General features: G+C 40.3%; 1 protein-coding gene across 3 annotated transcripts in view; it reads left to right on the top strand.

Moving 5' to 3' along the window:
- Positions 1–13,896, top strand: part of lrba (LPS responsive beige-like anchor protein) — a 262,968-nt gene that overhangs the window by 84,533 nt on the left and 164,539 nt on the right. For all 3 annotated transcript variants that reach the window (XM_057332760.1, XM_057332761.1, XM_057332759.1), the window contains exons 22-29: positions 2,138–3,268; positions 3,355–3,530; positions 3,776–3,929; positions 5,000–5,180; positions 6,986–7,107; positions 7,482–7,589; positions 9,496–9,637; positions 9,746–10,091. In XM_057332760.1, the coding sequence (XP_057188743.1) occupies positions 2,138–3,268; positions 3,355–3,530; positions 3,776–3,929; positions 5,000–5,180; positions 6,986–7,107; positions 7,482–7,589; positions 9,496–9,637; positions 9,746–10,091 (2,360 nt within the window). The remainder of the gene's footprint in view (positions 1–2,137; positions 3,269–3,354; positions 3,531–3,775; positions 3,930–4,999; positions 5,181–6,985; positions 7,108–7,481; positions 7,590–9,495; positions 9,638–9,745; positions 10,092–13,896) is intronic.

Here is a 13,896-nt window from a genome sequence, read left to right as displayed (position 1 = left end):
CGTGAGCTCCGCTGCTTTACTCCTGTTGGTAGTTGCTCCAAAATGTCCCTCATCATTTGCATAAAGTTGAGCAACTCTCACCTTTGTCGCGTCGCTAGACACGCCCACTTCCTGTCGACAGCGGTCACTCTTGTCGCTGGAAGTCGCCAGTTCTCCATTGAAATGAATGACATCAAGTTGCTTTGTCGCTAGGTGTCGCTGGCAGTGGCTGCAGATTTTTTAAAGTAATTTCCAGGGAATCATCATTTAGGGTTACAATGTTCATTGTACAAATGTTCAGTGCTTAACAAGTTTTTTAGACTGCCTGTTATAATAAAGACAACTTATAAATATTGAGGAATCTGTCAAGAACTAAAACACATTTTGTAAAAAATGTGCAAAAAACAAACTAACAACTAAATAGTCTTTATTCACATTTTTTATACCCACGGCACATTCAACTTTGGCACATTTGGCACATTCTCAGTCAAAAATTATTCAAGGTGTTTTTCTAAATATACAAAGTGTTGTTTTAATAGCTAAAGTTAAATGTTAAGATGTGCACAAACTAATGGCCATTTTAATAAGAGGACGAGAGAGCGCCAGTAGTGCATTTCAGAGCTGTTGGTTTAGTCATGGATTACCCATCAGGCTGTTGGGAAGATTAATGGCCATGCTTGTAACAGGCTCATTTACAACAATAAGGCCTAATTAATTACTTATAATAAGGGTTTCTTGCCTAAATGCAAATGTCGGCATTGCAGTGAAAGTTGCAAGTTGTTTGTTATTCCCCCAGCGTTGTGTTTGACTTTCTGTCGGTTGTGTTGCGGTGATAAATCGAGGTGTGTTTTGCTGTGTTCTGAGTTGGCTGGATTTGAAGATGCTGTGTTTTGTCTGCTGCTAATTGCCGACGTGAAGACATGCATGGGCTTTTCACATCTCACTTGTTAAAGGGATGGTTCACCCAAAAATGACAATTCTGTCATCATTTACTCACCCTCAGATTGTTCCAAACCTGTATGAATGTCTTTGTTCTTCTGAACACTAAGGAAGATATTCGGAAGAATGTCAGTAACTGAACAGGGGGAATTAGGTCTGTTTGGTTACTGACATTCTTCCAAATATCTTCTTTTGTGTTTAGCAGAACAAAGACATTCATACAGGTTTGGAACAATCTGAGAGCGAGTAAATGATGACGGAATTGTCATTTTTGGGCGAACTATCCCTTTAAGATGAAGATAAAGAATCAGCTCAGTCAGCTATCATAGGCATATTAAACAGTTAATTTGATGTAAATGTTATTGTTTTTCTTTTCAGTTGACTGCAGTGTGTTCGATATGAACATTGAAAATCATATTAAATAGGCACTTTTTAAAATTAGGACACAAAATATATCTAAAACTTTAATTTTAAAAACGTTGATGTGTAACTGTCTAAAAATGTTGACAATCAACCTCACAATGTCAAGTTATTGAGTTGGCATATAATAAGAGTGAATTTAAGTTTTAACTAATAAATCCTATCATTTTGATAACTTTTGGACCATTTTGATTGAATGGTTGAACATGATTACTCAAGTTGAATTTAAATCGAGAATAAGATGTATTTTCGCATGTTTCTACCAAAAATAGCATTCAGCATATTTAATGTCACATGCTAAAGTCATAGCTCACCCAAAAATAAAATGTTGTCGTCATTATACCACCCTCTTGTCATTCCAAACCTGTATGACTTTCTTTCTTCTGCAGAACACAAAAGAAGATATTTTGAAGAATATTGTTAACTGAACAGCGATGGTACCCATTGGCTTGCATTGGTTTTGTGTCCATAGTGTGAAGTGAATGGGTGCCGCTGTTGTTCGGTTACCAACTTTATTCAAAATATCTTCTTACATTTACATTTATTCATTTGGCAGACGCTTTTATCCAAAGCGACTTACAAGTAGAAGAGCATATAAATGTGTTCTTCGAAATAAAGAAAGTCATACAGGTTTGAAATGACAAGAGGGTGAGCAAATGATGACAGAATTTCCATTTTGGGGTGAACTGTCCCTTTAACATCTCTTTTTTTAATCATTCTGTGTTTTTCCTGATGTATAAATTTGCTTGGTGAAGCTGTGTGTTAATATTCCTCTTAACCTCTCTCTCTACCTCTGTAGGTCACTTTTGAGCAACACAAAGAGAATCTGGCCCTTATGTTTCGAGAGTACCAGAGGATGGGTTCTGAAGGATCTGACATCAGAATAAGAACGATCTCTGGGGTCAGCCAGGATTCTGAGCTCCGTGTCTCTGCCAATGGTGAGCTGCGTGCAGAAGAAACGGCTCCATCTACTGTTATTGAGCTACGGGTAGAGGTGGCCGATCAACCTACAGACAGCGAGGAGAGACACAATCAGGTTAGTGTCCCTGTCTCCAACATACTGGCCCAAGAGGAGGACGAAAGAGGGGCTGATACACCTGCAAACCCATCAGAGACACAGGAAGTTGAAGAAGAGAATGCTGCGAAAGAAGCAGGAGAGGATGAAATGAGAAATAAAGAAGACAATCTCGAACCAGAGGCTAACTTGGATGGGGAACATGTGGAAACAGAAAGAGTTGAGAATGACATGAAGACTGAAAAGGATTATGGGAAGGACATAGCACATGTTGATGAGAAAGATGGAACTAATGATGCAGATGATCAACAGATTGCAATGGAGAAGAATGAGAACGTAGAAAACGAAGCTGTGAAGACGTCAGATGAAGGCAAAATGAATGAAGTCAGTGCACAGGCGGAAGATTGCTCTCCTGAAGTTGGAAAGGAAACTGAGGTGGTTGAAACCACTGAAGCTTCTTCTGAGAAGAATAAAGATGATGCTGAACAGCAAGATGAAAGAAAGCAGAAAGAGATGGAAACCAAACAAGAAGAGAAGTCATTGGAAAAAGACACGATGGAGACTGATCCATCTAAGGAAGAGGAAACCAAAGACGCCCCAGCACCCATGGTAGAGGTGGATTTAAACCGAAGCACCTCCACAGAGGAGTCCACAGAGGGTACAAACACAGAGTTACAAGCCGCAGCGAGCCAGCCAGAGCAAACAACAGAAGTGTGTCCTGTAGAGGCTTCTACGACAGAGATTAAACCTGTTGCGAGCATCGCGCAGGATGCAGGAAGTAACCAAGACCCTTCCACAGCAGCGGTGACTGAGAGCTCTGCAACTAAAGCCAAAGAGATTAAAATCGCTAGACTGGATGTGTCAAGCGTGGCCTCCGACACGGAGAGACTAGAACTGAAGCAGACCTCCACAACTGTATGCTTGTTTTAAATTTGACCTTGAACTTCACTCACATGCATATTTCATGTTAGAATACTGAACGTCTATTATTGTCTACGCAGAACGTGAGCCCAAATCAGGCACCTGTCTCAGATTCATCAGGCCAGGGCAACGAGGGCTCGTCTTCAGGACGCTCCACCATGTTCCGTATTCCAGAGTTTAAGTGGTCACACATGCACCAGCGTCTTCTGACCGACCTCCTTTTCTCCATTGAGACAGATGTACAGATGTGGAGAAGGTGAGAGCACGAAGGTCAAAATCACATACGAAACGACTCTTGAGTTGACATTGAAACTCGACTGACTATAGCAGCTATAGAGTTGGTGTGTCTACACAGCATTTCTTGAGAGAAATAAAAATCAATGCAATTCATAAAAAACGTGGTGAGAAATGAGAATAAAGGAGAAAAACCACACACTTTCAGTTATTTCCTTTCTAATATTTTATCATAATATTATAATATTGCCTGACATCTCCCCACAGTCATTCCACTAAGACGGTAATGGATTTCGTGAACAGCAGTGAGAATGTGGTGTTTGTGCACAACACCGTTCATCTGGTCTCTCAAGTGGTGGATAATCTGATCATGGCCTGTGGAGGAATCCTTCCACTACTTTCTGCAGCCACATCCTCTACGGTCAGTGTGTGTTTGTGTCTTAATACCTAAAGTGATAAATTCCTGTTGATTTATTCACATTCAGGTCATCTAATATGTAGATGACATTGTTTTTTCATTAAAATGGTAAAACTATGTTTTGCTTAAACTGTGGTTCTTGGTGATTCATTAATGAAAATCTACAGATGGGCAATTCCAACGTTATGGATGTGACATAAAAAACACTCAGAGAATGTATTTGTTATCCAAAATACTGAACCATTTGTTTATATTTGACTAAACCCTTGTTGAAAGAGTTTAAACATCAGAAAAACATCATCGTCTATGCATACGTGGTATGGATATGACAAAAAGGACATGGTTTTTGGGAGACGACAAACCCTGTCTGTGAATTAAAATGCACGAACCTAAAGCAATTATACCCGACAAACGGAGAAGGGATGCCTCTTCACAAAACATAAAATAGTTACTTTATTTTAGTTTGCATGTGTCCGTTTATCAGTTACATGGACCGTTATGCATGTGACAATCCTGAAAATGGCACTTACATGACTATGGAAAATCATGCACTTAATAAAACAAATGCTTTAAAAACTTGAAAAGAGACCTCACATGGGTATTTTAAATGATGTAAAACTAAAAGCAATTCAATATTATGAAAAAAAGCCCTTTAAAGTGTCCCTCTGAAACTTGGAGTTTCAAAAATGAGTGAATAAAGTTGAATACATTTTGTCATCATTTACTCAGCAGTGGCTCTTAAAACTTTCTTGAGACTTTTTCATCCTTGGAACAGAAAATAGTTGTTTTGTCCTTAAAGGTGCTTTTCATCCCCTGGTCTTCTTCCCCTTGTCTTTGTGTGTATGGAAGAGGGCATTCAGCTAAACGTCTTTAGTCTTCAGAAGGAAGAAAGTCAAACAGAGTTGCGAATTGTTGACGGCAGCTTTTCATTTGAACATGGAGGACAACCCTTACATGGTCTGCTGACGCACAGCAGTTAGTTATTCATTTAGCTAATGTAGTTTTTAAGAACTGCTTTGCTCTTGCATTATGATGATGGAGGTACTGATGATGATGGTGATATTGTCTTTCAGCATGAGCTGGAGAACATTGAGCCGTCTCAGGGTTTGGCTGTGGAGGCTTCACTGATGTTTATGCAGAGGTTGACCAATCTCGTGGACGTACTGATCTTTGCCAGCTCGCTCAACTTCGCTGAGATCGAGGCGGAGAAGAACATGTCCTCTGGAGGCATCTTAAGACAATGTCTACGCTTGGGTATATCTTTATTAGTTTTTATATTATCTGGATGTATCAGTGTTTATTTGTGTTTGCTCCTTCTTTTCATCTCCTTTTCATGTTTTAGTTCTGTCTTTCCAATGTTCTATTGCTTCTCTCTCTCTTTCTCTCTCTCTCTCATATGAGTTCTTTGATAGTGTTATTATAAGCCCTCTATACTGCAGTGCTCTAAAATGACGACCATCATCAGCCCATTGACTCTAATGGTTGTGTTGTAGCCTGAGGCACCTCCTCTTTTATGTGTCTATGTATCACAAATGCTACTTCAGTGTTATAGCCCACATAACTGAAATCCAGACATTCAGATTGGTTACATTATTCATTTCTCTCACTCTCTCTCTCACACACACACACACACACGCACGCACGCACGCACGCACGCACGCACGCACGCACACACACACACACACACACTCCACATGACCCTCCCTGAAGCTATGTAGGCACCATCAAACTCCCTCTCCTCTAAGTATCAGTTCTACGCACCGCTACCCTTCCTCTTCACCACATTGACTTTCTCACCGCTCAGAGCCTCGGAACAAAATGGCCGACATGTTAAATCGACTCGACGTCTCGCAGCAAGGGCATGCTGGAGCTTCCTGATTGGTTTAGTGGGACAGAACCCGAAGCCTGTTTTTAGGAGGGCTGAAAGTATAAAATGAATATTTGATGAGGTCTGCCAGCATGTAATCTGATTTGGGATCTGTAACAAGGTTTCGCTCAAATCTCTACTTCGCTCGCTCGCCCCTCTCTCTCGCTCTAATTCACACTCTCACTCGCTCTAAAACGACTAGAACGATCTAATGGAAAAAGCTGGTTGCTGGAATAATACCTACAGTATAATCTTAGCGTTTCAGAGTTTACATTTGTCACTTGTCATGGTATGAGAGGATAGTGACACGCACACACAAAACGCACGCAGTCAGACCCACGCTGCTGCGCTGGTTTTTTTTTTCCGTACACACATGCGCCATTCTACTCTTACACGAGGCATGCAATACATCAAATAAATGCAGTTTTTATGTGCCGTGGTGGAAACACACCCCAAAAAATATAATTCTGAATAATTCACACCGAGTTAGTTACCTAGTTGGGAATTGGGGGGTATGAATATCTTGAAGCTGAATTTGTATTATTTCCATTGCTCATGTGTTTTTGGGGATTCAAATACACATGATGTCACTGTTTGTACGGTATTTCCTTAAAGGTTCAGTGTATGAAATTGAGTGGCATCTAGTGGTGATGTTACGAAATGCAACCAATGGCTCACTCCACTGCTCACCCCCTCCCTTTCGAAGCACTACGGTGGCTTACACAGGACGTAGATGGCACGTTTTCGCTTCCTTGCCAAAGGAGATAACGAATTTATGAAACGCCGTCCTGTAGAGCAGTTTGTCCGTTTAGGGCTGCTGTAGAAACAACATGACGAATTCCATGTAAGGGGATAGAAATAGCTCATTCTAAGGTAATAAAAACATAACGCTTCATTATGAAGGTCTTTATACACCTCTGAAGACATAGTTATGTATATTATATTGCATTTCTGTCAATAGATCCTCCAAGACATTACACACTGGACCTTTAAATTGTGAAGTTGATTGTATTGTCTGCTTACGCCTGTAGTTGGTTCGACTGTCTTTAGGTTAGGTTGGCATGTCTTTTTTCTATGCTATATTATGGCCTTTTCATCTGTGCCTCTCACGTCATGTTTCTTTCAGTTTGTGTAGCTTTTCCTTCAGGTTACCCATCATATCCACCTCTCTCTCTCTCGCTCTCCCCCTCAGTGTGCGCGATGGCTGTGAGAAACTGTCTGGAATGTCAGCAGCACACTCTGGGTATGTCTGGTGCAGAGAGCAGCCGTGGACAGCAAAGCCTTCTGGGAGCCGCCAAGTCTATACCAGCACAGGCAAGTTCAACATCCTGCCAAGGTTACCTGTGTCTCTCTTACTCTCTCACTCTCTGTCCTGTTCAGCTTTTATTTCAGTCATTTTAAAAGGACTTTTGGTCAATGGCCTTAGGTTTGATTCTCGCAATTCCAGTAAAAACCACTTTGTGTTGCTGATCGTGTTGTGTTACCCACACTCACAGCTCATTTATTATTTAGACGTTTTGCCAAACTGTTGCATTAATGTCTCCGCGCCTCAAGACCTTTCAGCGATCAAAGGACTACATTGTTTTTACAAAATTTGACCTGTATGAACTGCTGCATTGACAGGAACATAACTTTATGTTTCTCTGCAAATCTGACTGAATGAGATTTTGTGTGTGCGTGTTTTACAGAGTCCTGTGGACATCATCACAGGAGGGATGTCTCCTATCAGAGATTTAGACCGGCTCCTACAGGACATGGACATCAATCGTCTTCGTGCTGTTGTGTTCAGAGACATAGTGAGTCTCTTCACTCAGTTCACAGCTCTCTGTGGCTCAAACCTGACATTCATTTGGAAACAAAACTATGTTTAGCTCTAGTGTGTGTGTGATATCGCCAAATGCAAATCTGTAGTACACCATAAACATTAATACATCATAATTACATTTTAACCAAACTATTTTCTAGGGATGCACGATAAATTATCTGCCATATCAGTATCAGCCGACAAATGGTCATTTTCAAGGTTTAATGATAATAAAATTTAGGCCGATATATTATAGCTGATAAATCATAAATCATTTCCTCTGGTTAAACTTCTTCAGCTGCACGCTGCTCACAGTTAAAATACTGTACAATCTTTCTGTCGTGATCATTCACTTACTGCTATTAGCAAAACATTGTTGATGTAGGTACAGTATGTAGATACAGTATTTATGAATGTGTACATTATAGGAACAAAAGCATATTGTTTGAAGCAGACTGCTGTCTGAATGCTTTCTGTCTTGAGACCTGTTAGACATGTGGCTATTAAGAAAATAATTTTTTCTCGGTTACTCTAGAAGAACATCTATAATTTGTTTATTAAATAAAAACTATACCAGAAATGTTTGAATGGTAAAGAATCGTTAACTAGTGTAAAATAGGCTTGGGACATGATTTTCAGGGGAAAAAAAGAGAACTAATGGTTACCTTGTTTTCTTGTTTTTCAAATAAAAGCCGTTGTCCACTTTTTGCCTTTTGTTTCAGTCTTAGGGAATTTTATATTTATGCTTAGATACTGTATATCGGCAAATATATCGGTTGTCGGCTTCCAATGTTAAAGAATTATCGTTATCTCTATCGGCCAAAATTTACATATCGGTGCATCCCTACTATTTTCACAGTCACTGTATGATACCTATAGCTAATCGTTACTTTTAATGCATTAGTTTCTGTTATTGATATATATTTGACATAATGACATTTTAATGAAAAAATATTTAATTTTACTGCCCTCTAATATTGACGATATTGACACATGAGTGTTTTTCTCTTCACTAAGTATACAGCCCAAATTAATAATGTTTGCATCTCAGTTTTTTCTTACAAATATTAATTGTACCACATTTTATATTTTGATGGAAATGTGCTGGGCGAAAACATTTTTTTTCTTGCTAAGGCCAAATTCATAGCATTTCTAAGCATTTTACGTGTAACAAAATTAAGCAATGAAGGCCTATTATAACGTCTGTGAAAATGTGTCTTTCATATAGACAGAAGACCTCTTGGACAATAAAGTATCATGAAGAAACATTCATATACTGTTATTGTCACATATTGCTGCTGTCCTTTTGAAACATTGTATCTCCATATTTCATGATGTTTATTTTTTGTCATAAATCATTATTATTAGTCACCCTTTATGCTTATCACTGTGTGTTGCAAATATCTAAACTATAAAAAGTATTAAAAAGTCCTTGTCAACTTTTACAAGACAGTATTTGAAGGGATAGTTCACCCAAAAATGAAAGTTCTGTCATTATTTACCCATTTTCTTGACATTTCAAATCTGTATGACTTTCTTCTGCAGAACACAAAAGAAGATATTTTGAAGAATTTTGGTGTCCGAACAACAGCGGTACCCATTCACTTGCGTTGGTTTTGTGTCCATACAATAGAAGTGAATGTGCACCGCTGTTGTCTGGACACCAACATTATTCAAAATATCTTCTCTTGTGTTCTGTGGAAGAAAGTCTTACAGGTAAATTTTTGGGTGAACTGTCCCTTAAATCAATTAAAAAATACAATGTTTTTTCAATTTCCTGAAAAACAGCGAATTTGGACATCAGAGGTGTCGGAAGGACAGCGGCGATCTATCGGTTTAGTTACAGTATGAAGAGCGTATGAGCAGCATTTGTGAGTTGAGCATGTGTTGTTTTGTAGGAGGACAGTAAACAAGCTCAGTTCCTGGCACTGGCTGTTGTCTACTTCATCTCTGTGCTCATGGTGTCCAAATATCGTGACATCTTGGAGCCGCACAATGACAAGAAACACGTGGAACGAACACACTCTAACAGAAGCACAGGTAACATTCTGAACCCACACACATCACTGTTGTAAGATTAGCATGTAGCATATAGCATATATATTTACTACTCTGTCTATGTGTTTGTGTTCAAAATTCGTTTTGCAGAAAGTGTTCAGTCTGATCTCGAGAACGGTCTGTCTCCCTGCCGACAAGATTCAAGCATCAAGAAAGACAAGACCTCCATCACCCCTAGTGATGGCGAGACACAAGCCGGGCCGGACGCTGTTTCCGAGGCCCTGTCCACCTTGTCCTCTGAGGTCAGAAAGGGTCAAGAGGTCGCAGAAAAAGACAGCAAAGGGAAGAATGTGAATGTCAAGGATATTTTGAGAAGCCTCGTCAGTGCGCCGTCTGATGACATCATGGTGGATCTCAGCCTCTTACCGCCAACGTTTTTGGGTGCTGCGGGTGACGTCACCCGTGATCAGTCCGTCCAGTTCCACTCTTTCGACAGGTGAGTGGCAAGCGTTAACAAACACTTGTCTAGAGCTTACAGTTGACTGTTTACGGCAGTTGTTGTCTCCATGGTTCCAATTAGAGTGTGCTATGCCAGGAGTCTGTGATGTCATTTTATGACGGGCTTCCCCCCAGAGCGCCTGTCTTCTGCTGTAGGAAGTGTGCCGTACACAAACAACCTTACAAAGCCCATCAAAACAAGCCTCAGGAGACATGTGTGCACACAAGCACATCCAATTGACCAGTCTGGAGCCCTGTATTTGCCCCAGCGTTTGTGTTCCTAACACACACACACCGCCCCAATGTTTGTCTCAAATTCACTTTAAATAATGCTACTGCCTTACTTAAGCATCAAATGAAATCAATAACCTAATAAAAAAATAACTAGTTGACCTTAAAAAAGAAAGAAAGAAAAAGACCATCCTGACGGAAACCCTGGGGTGTGTGCACAGTAAATGGGTTACTTCTGTATCTTTTTGTAATGATTTTTGAAAACGTCTTTACATTGCTTGCCATTTTTTTAATGACCTGTAGCATAACTGCTGCTCTATAGGGACTGCGGGGTGCTTTGAGAAACAAGATCCATACCTATGTGTTGGCAGACGTCTGCAGGGTCTGGTTTTTATTTGCTGCATTGTTCGTGCATCAGTCTGGCATTACCAGAGAGGGATTATAACAAAAGAAAAGGGGAATGAGAGAGAAATAAAAAAGAGGAGAGCATTTCGTGTTGGAAATTGAAAGCAGTACGTCTTTCCGTCTCTCTGTTTACCTTCTGCTCCTGACATCTCTTCTCCTTCCTCACCCCTCCGGGCATCTGCGAGACAACCCTCTGATCTGGTCTGCTGTTTTATCTGAGGAATGCTCCATCAGGTATCACGCTGCTCCTGGTATCAGAGCGGGGATTACACTGGCTCCTGCAGAAGATGAGCTCAGCGGTTTAACACCGCTGCTCTCCTCTCCTGAAACATTACCAGAACGCTTTGAGCGCTGGACTTTGAAAGCTAAGCACTTTCTGTGACGCAAGGTTCACGTGTTCTTCCGTGCAGATGAAAGAGAAACAAGTGAGCAATAGATTGTGATCTGAATGAAGACGTTACTTCATCTTTAATGGCAAGCGAATGGAAACGTGTTGATCAGTTTGCTGCGTTTAACCATTCACACATCACTTCCTAAAGATTGTACCAGCATGCATTTGTGCACACTCACTTAGCAGTGTGTCTGCGCACATGGGCTGGTATGATTGAATCCCAGAAGATTTACGAGCGTTATATATGGAAAAAATAACTGGGTGTCTCCGATAAAACAAGCCTGGGGTCAAGGGGAAAACAGACGTTAAATTTATTTACTATCAACAACATCCTGATTTCGCCATATGTCTGTCTTGCGCCACTCGTTTTGACTTAAAGTCTGCAAATATTTGCTGGGAGGATCCGGAGACCGGTGGACAGTGTGATGTGTTAGACGAAATTTGTTTTACAGTATACTCGCACTAATAAATACGGCTGGAGAGGCAGGTGGGATCTCACAAATGGTACAGAGATGACCAGAGATAAGGTCTTGTAAGAATGTTGTTGTTCTTTAAAGGGTCAGTTCACCTAAAAATGAAAATTCTGTCATGAATTACTCACCCTATTGTCATTTCAAACCGGGTATGACTTACGTTCTTCTGCAGAGCACAAAAGAAGATATTTTGAAGAATGTTGGTAACTGGCACCCATTCACTTGCATTGGTTTTGTCTCTATACAATAGAAGGGAATGGGTGTCTGCGGTATTTGGTTACCAACTTTCTTCAAATGATCTTTTATTCTGCAGAAAAAGAAAGTCATACACGTGTGAAATGACAAGAGGGTGAGATTTTCATTTTTGGGGGGAACTATCCCTTTAAAGGTTTTTTAATGCAGTAATAGTATTGTACAGTGATATCTGTGGTTCAGAAGAATAAATAAAGCACCAGTTTTTAAAACTGTGTCGTTAAAAACAATTCAACCCTGCAAACGTCATGTTACATATGAACAAATTGTATAATTTTCTTATAGTTTTAATATATTTTGGTAGGGGTGCGTACAGAAAAGGTTGGTTTGTTTTGGTCAGACATTACAGTAGATGTGAGATCCATTTCTCGCACACACTTCCTCGCACCCGACCTCAGATCCGAGCAGATTACGGGAAACATGCTGTTTACATGTCGTCTCCGGGAGTGTTGGTTAAAACTGCTAAATAATTCAGGGTGCGGAATTCAAGCTGGACGGAGACTGGTGGGCACTGGCCTCCGCTCGGCCGCTCTACACCTGGCAGTTTTGATTAATTGACAGCGGTAGTGGGCCGGGGCTAAGTGTGCCTAATGGTGTACTGAATAATTTAAATCCTGCACCTTTGAGCAGATGGATGTTCACCCCCACCTCCGTCAGCAGCTGTCCACACCACCCTTCACAACCGGTCAGTGCTAAACACGCATTTGAGAGGCAAAAGATTTTGATAGAGATGTTGAAGAAAAGAAGTGGTGCAGTAAATAATGATGCTGGGTGAGGGATGCTTTTAGTCTGAAGTTTAAGAGTGTTCAACAGCAAAATGAAAATTCTATCATCATTTTCTCACCCTCAGATTGTTCCAAACCTGTATAAATGTTGTTGTTCTGCTGAACACAAAGGAAGATATTTGGAAGAATGTCAGTAACCAAACAGATCTCATCCCCCATTTACTGCCATGGTATAGGAAAACAAATACTATGGGAGTCAATGGGGGATGAGATCTGTTTGGTTACTGACATTCTTCCAAATATCTCCCTTTCTGTTTTGCAGAACAAAGAAATGTATACAGGTTTGGAACAATCTGAGGGTGAGAAAATGATGAACTATCCCTTTATATATGAAAATTCTCCACAAACATTTTCCAACGGAAGACCTCAGAATTGGCCTCAAAAATGCCCATATTGCCCAAAAAAGGAAAACATTTGTTGTGTCCCTTGTGGAGTACTCTACCATCTAGTGTATGTATTTATTTATACTAAAAAAGGCATAGAAAAACACAAAAGCTACGTGGAATGCGCCTTTGGTCTAGTTTCTAGTTTTACATGACATGACAGTCCCACTGCTCTTCCCATCCTAATGTGCAGTTTGTTTTCAGTTAAAGCTGCAAAATGCATCAGTGCAGTTGCCTATGGCAGTATGAAACTAGGGAGACATCGATCATCTCTTTTGAGTCCTTTTACTTTTTTATTGCTTTAGAATTTGGTGGAAATCTCTATTGGATGATAGCTTAAAATGTTACTGTAACAGCAGTATTTCTGTGTTTTATTATGGGAGTCTTGCTTTACTGGAAAGACAACCTCCTGCAGCGTTTGAAACCGTCTCAGACCGCTCTTATCTGATATTAGCGTGACTCTGTATGTCTGGAGCATCTCTCTATGGATGTGCTCTGGAGACGAGCTGGTGATTGTGTAGCATTACCCCTCTGTCAACACTGATAAACTCAACACTGGCCACTGTGAAAGACCAGAACTCTGTCATGGCTCTCAGTTGATATCAACTCTTTCCTTTTTTACTTCAGTGATGTCATGATGCAACCTCTGAAATGACAACGTGTTGTGTAGTTTCAAACCAACATATGCTAACTTTCTATGGAGAGACCCCTGCACATTATGGGCAACAACTGGATATGATATCACGTGCCAAAGCATTGGGTTTTTTGTATTCACGCATGATGGATTTTGCTGTGCTTGCACTGTTTAGTGATTTTAAAGCTGTATTGTATAAAACGGGATTGAGGACAGTGTTTCGTCCACCTGAAAAGTCACGCTATGATG

The sequence above is a fragment of the Triplophysa rosa genome, linkage group LG4 (genome assembly GCF_024868665.1).
Source record: "Triplophysa rosa linkage group LG4, Trosa_1v2, whole genome shotgun sequence".
In the NCBI taxonomy this organism is placed as follows: domain Eukaryota; kingdom Metazoa; phylum Chordata; class Actinopteri; order Cypriniformes; family Nemacheilidae; genus Triplophysa; species Triplophysa rosa.
Note: the sequence above shows the minus strand (reverse complement) of the source record. Positions and strands in the feature narration are given on the sequence as shown.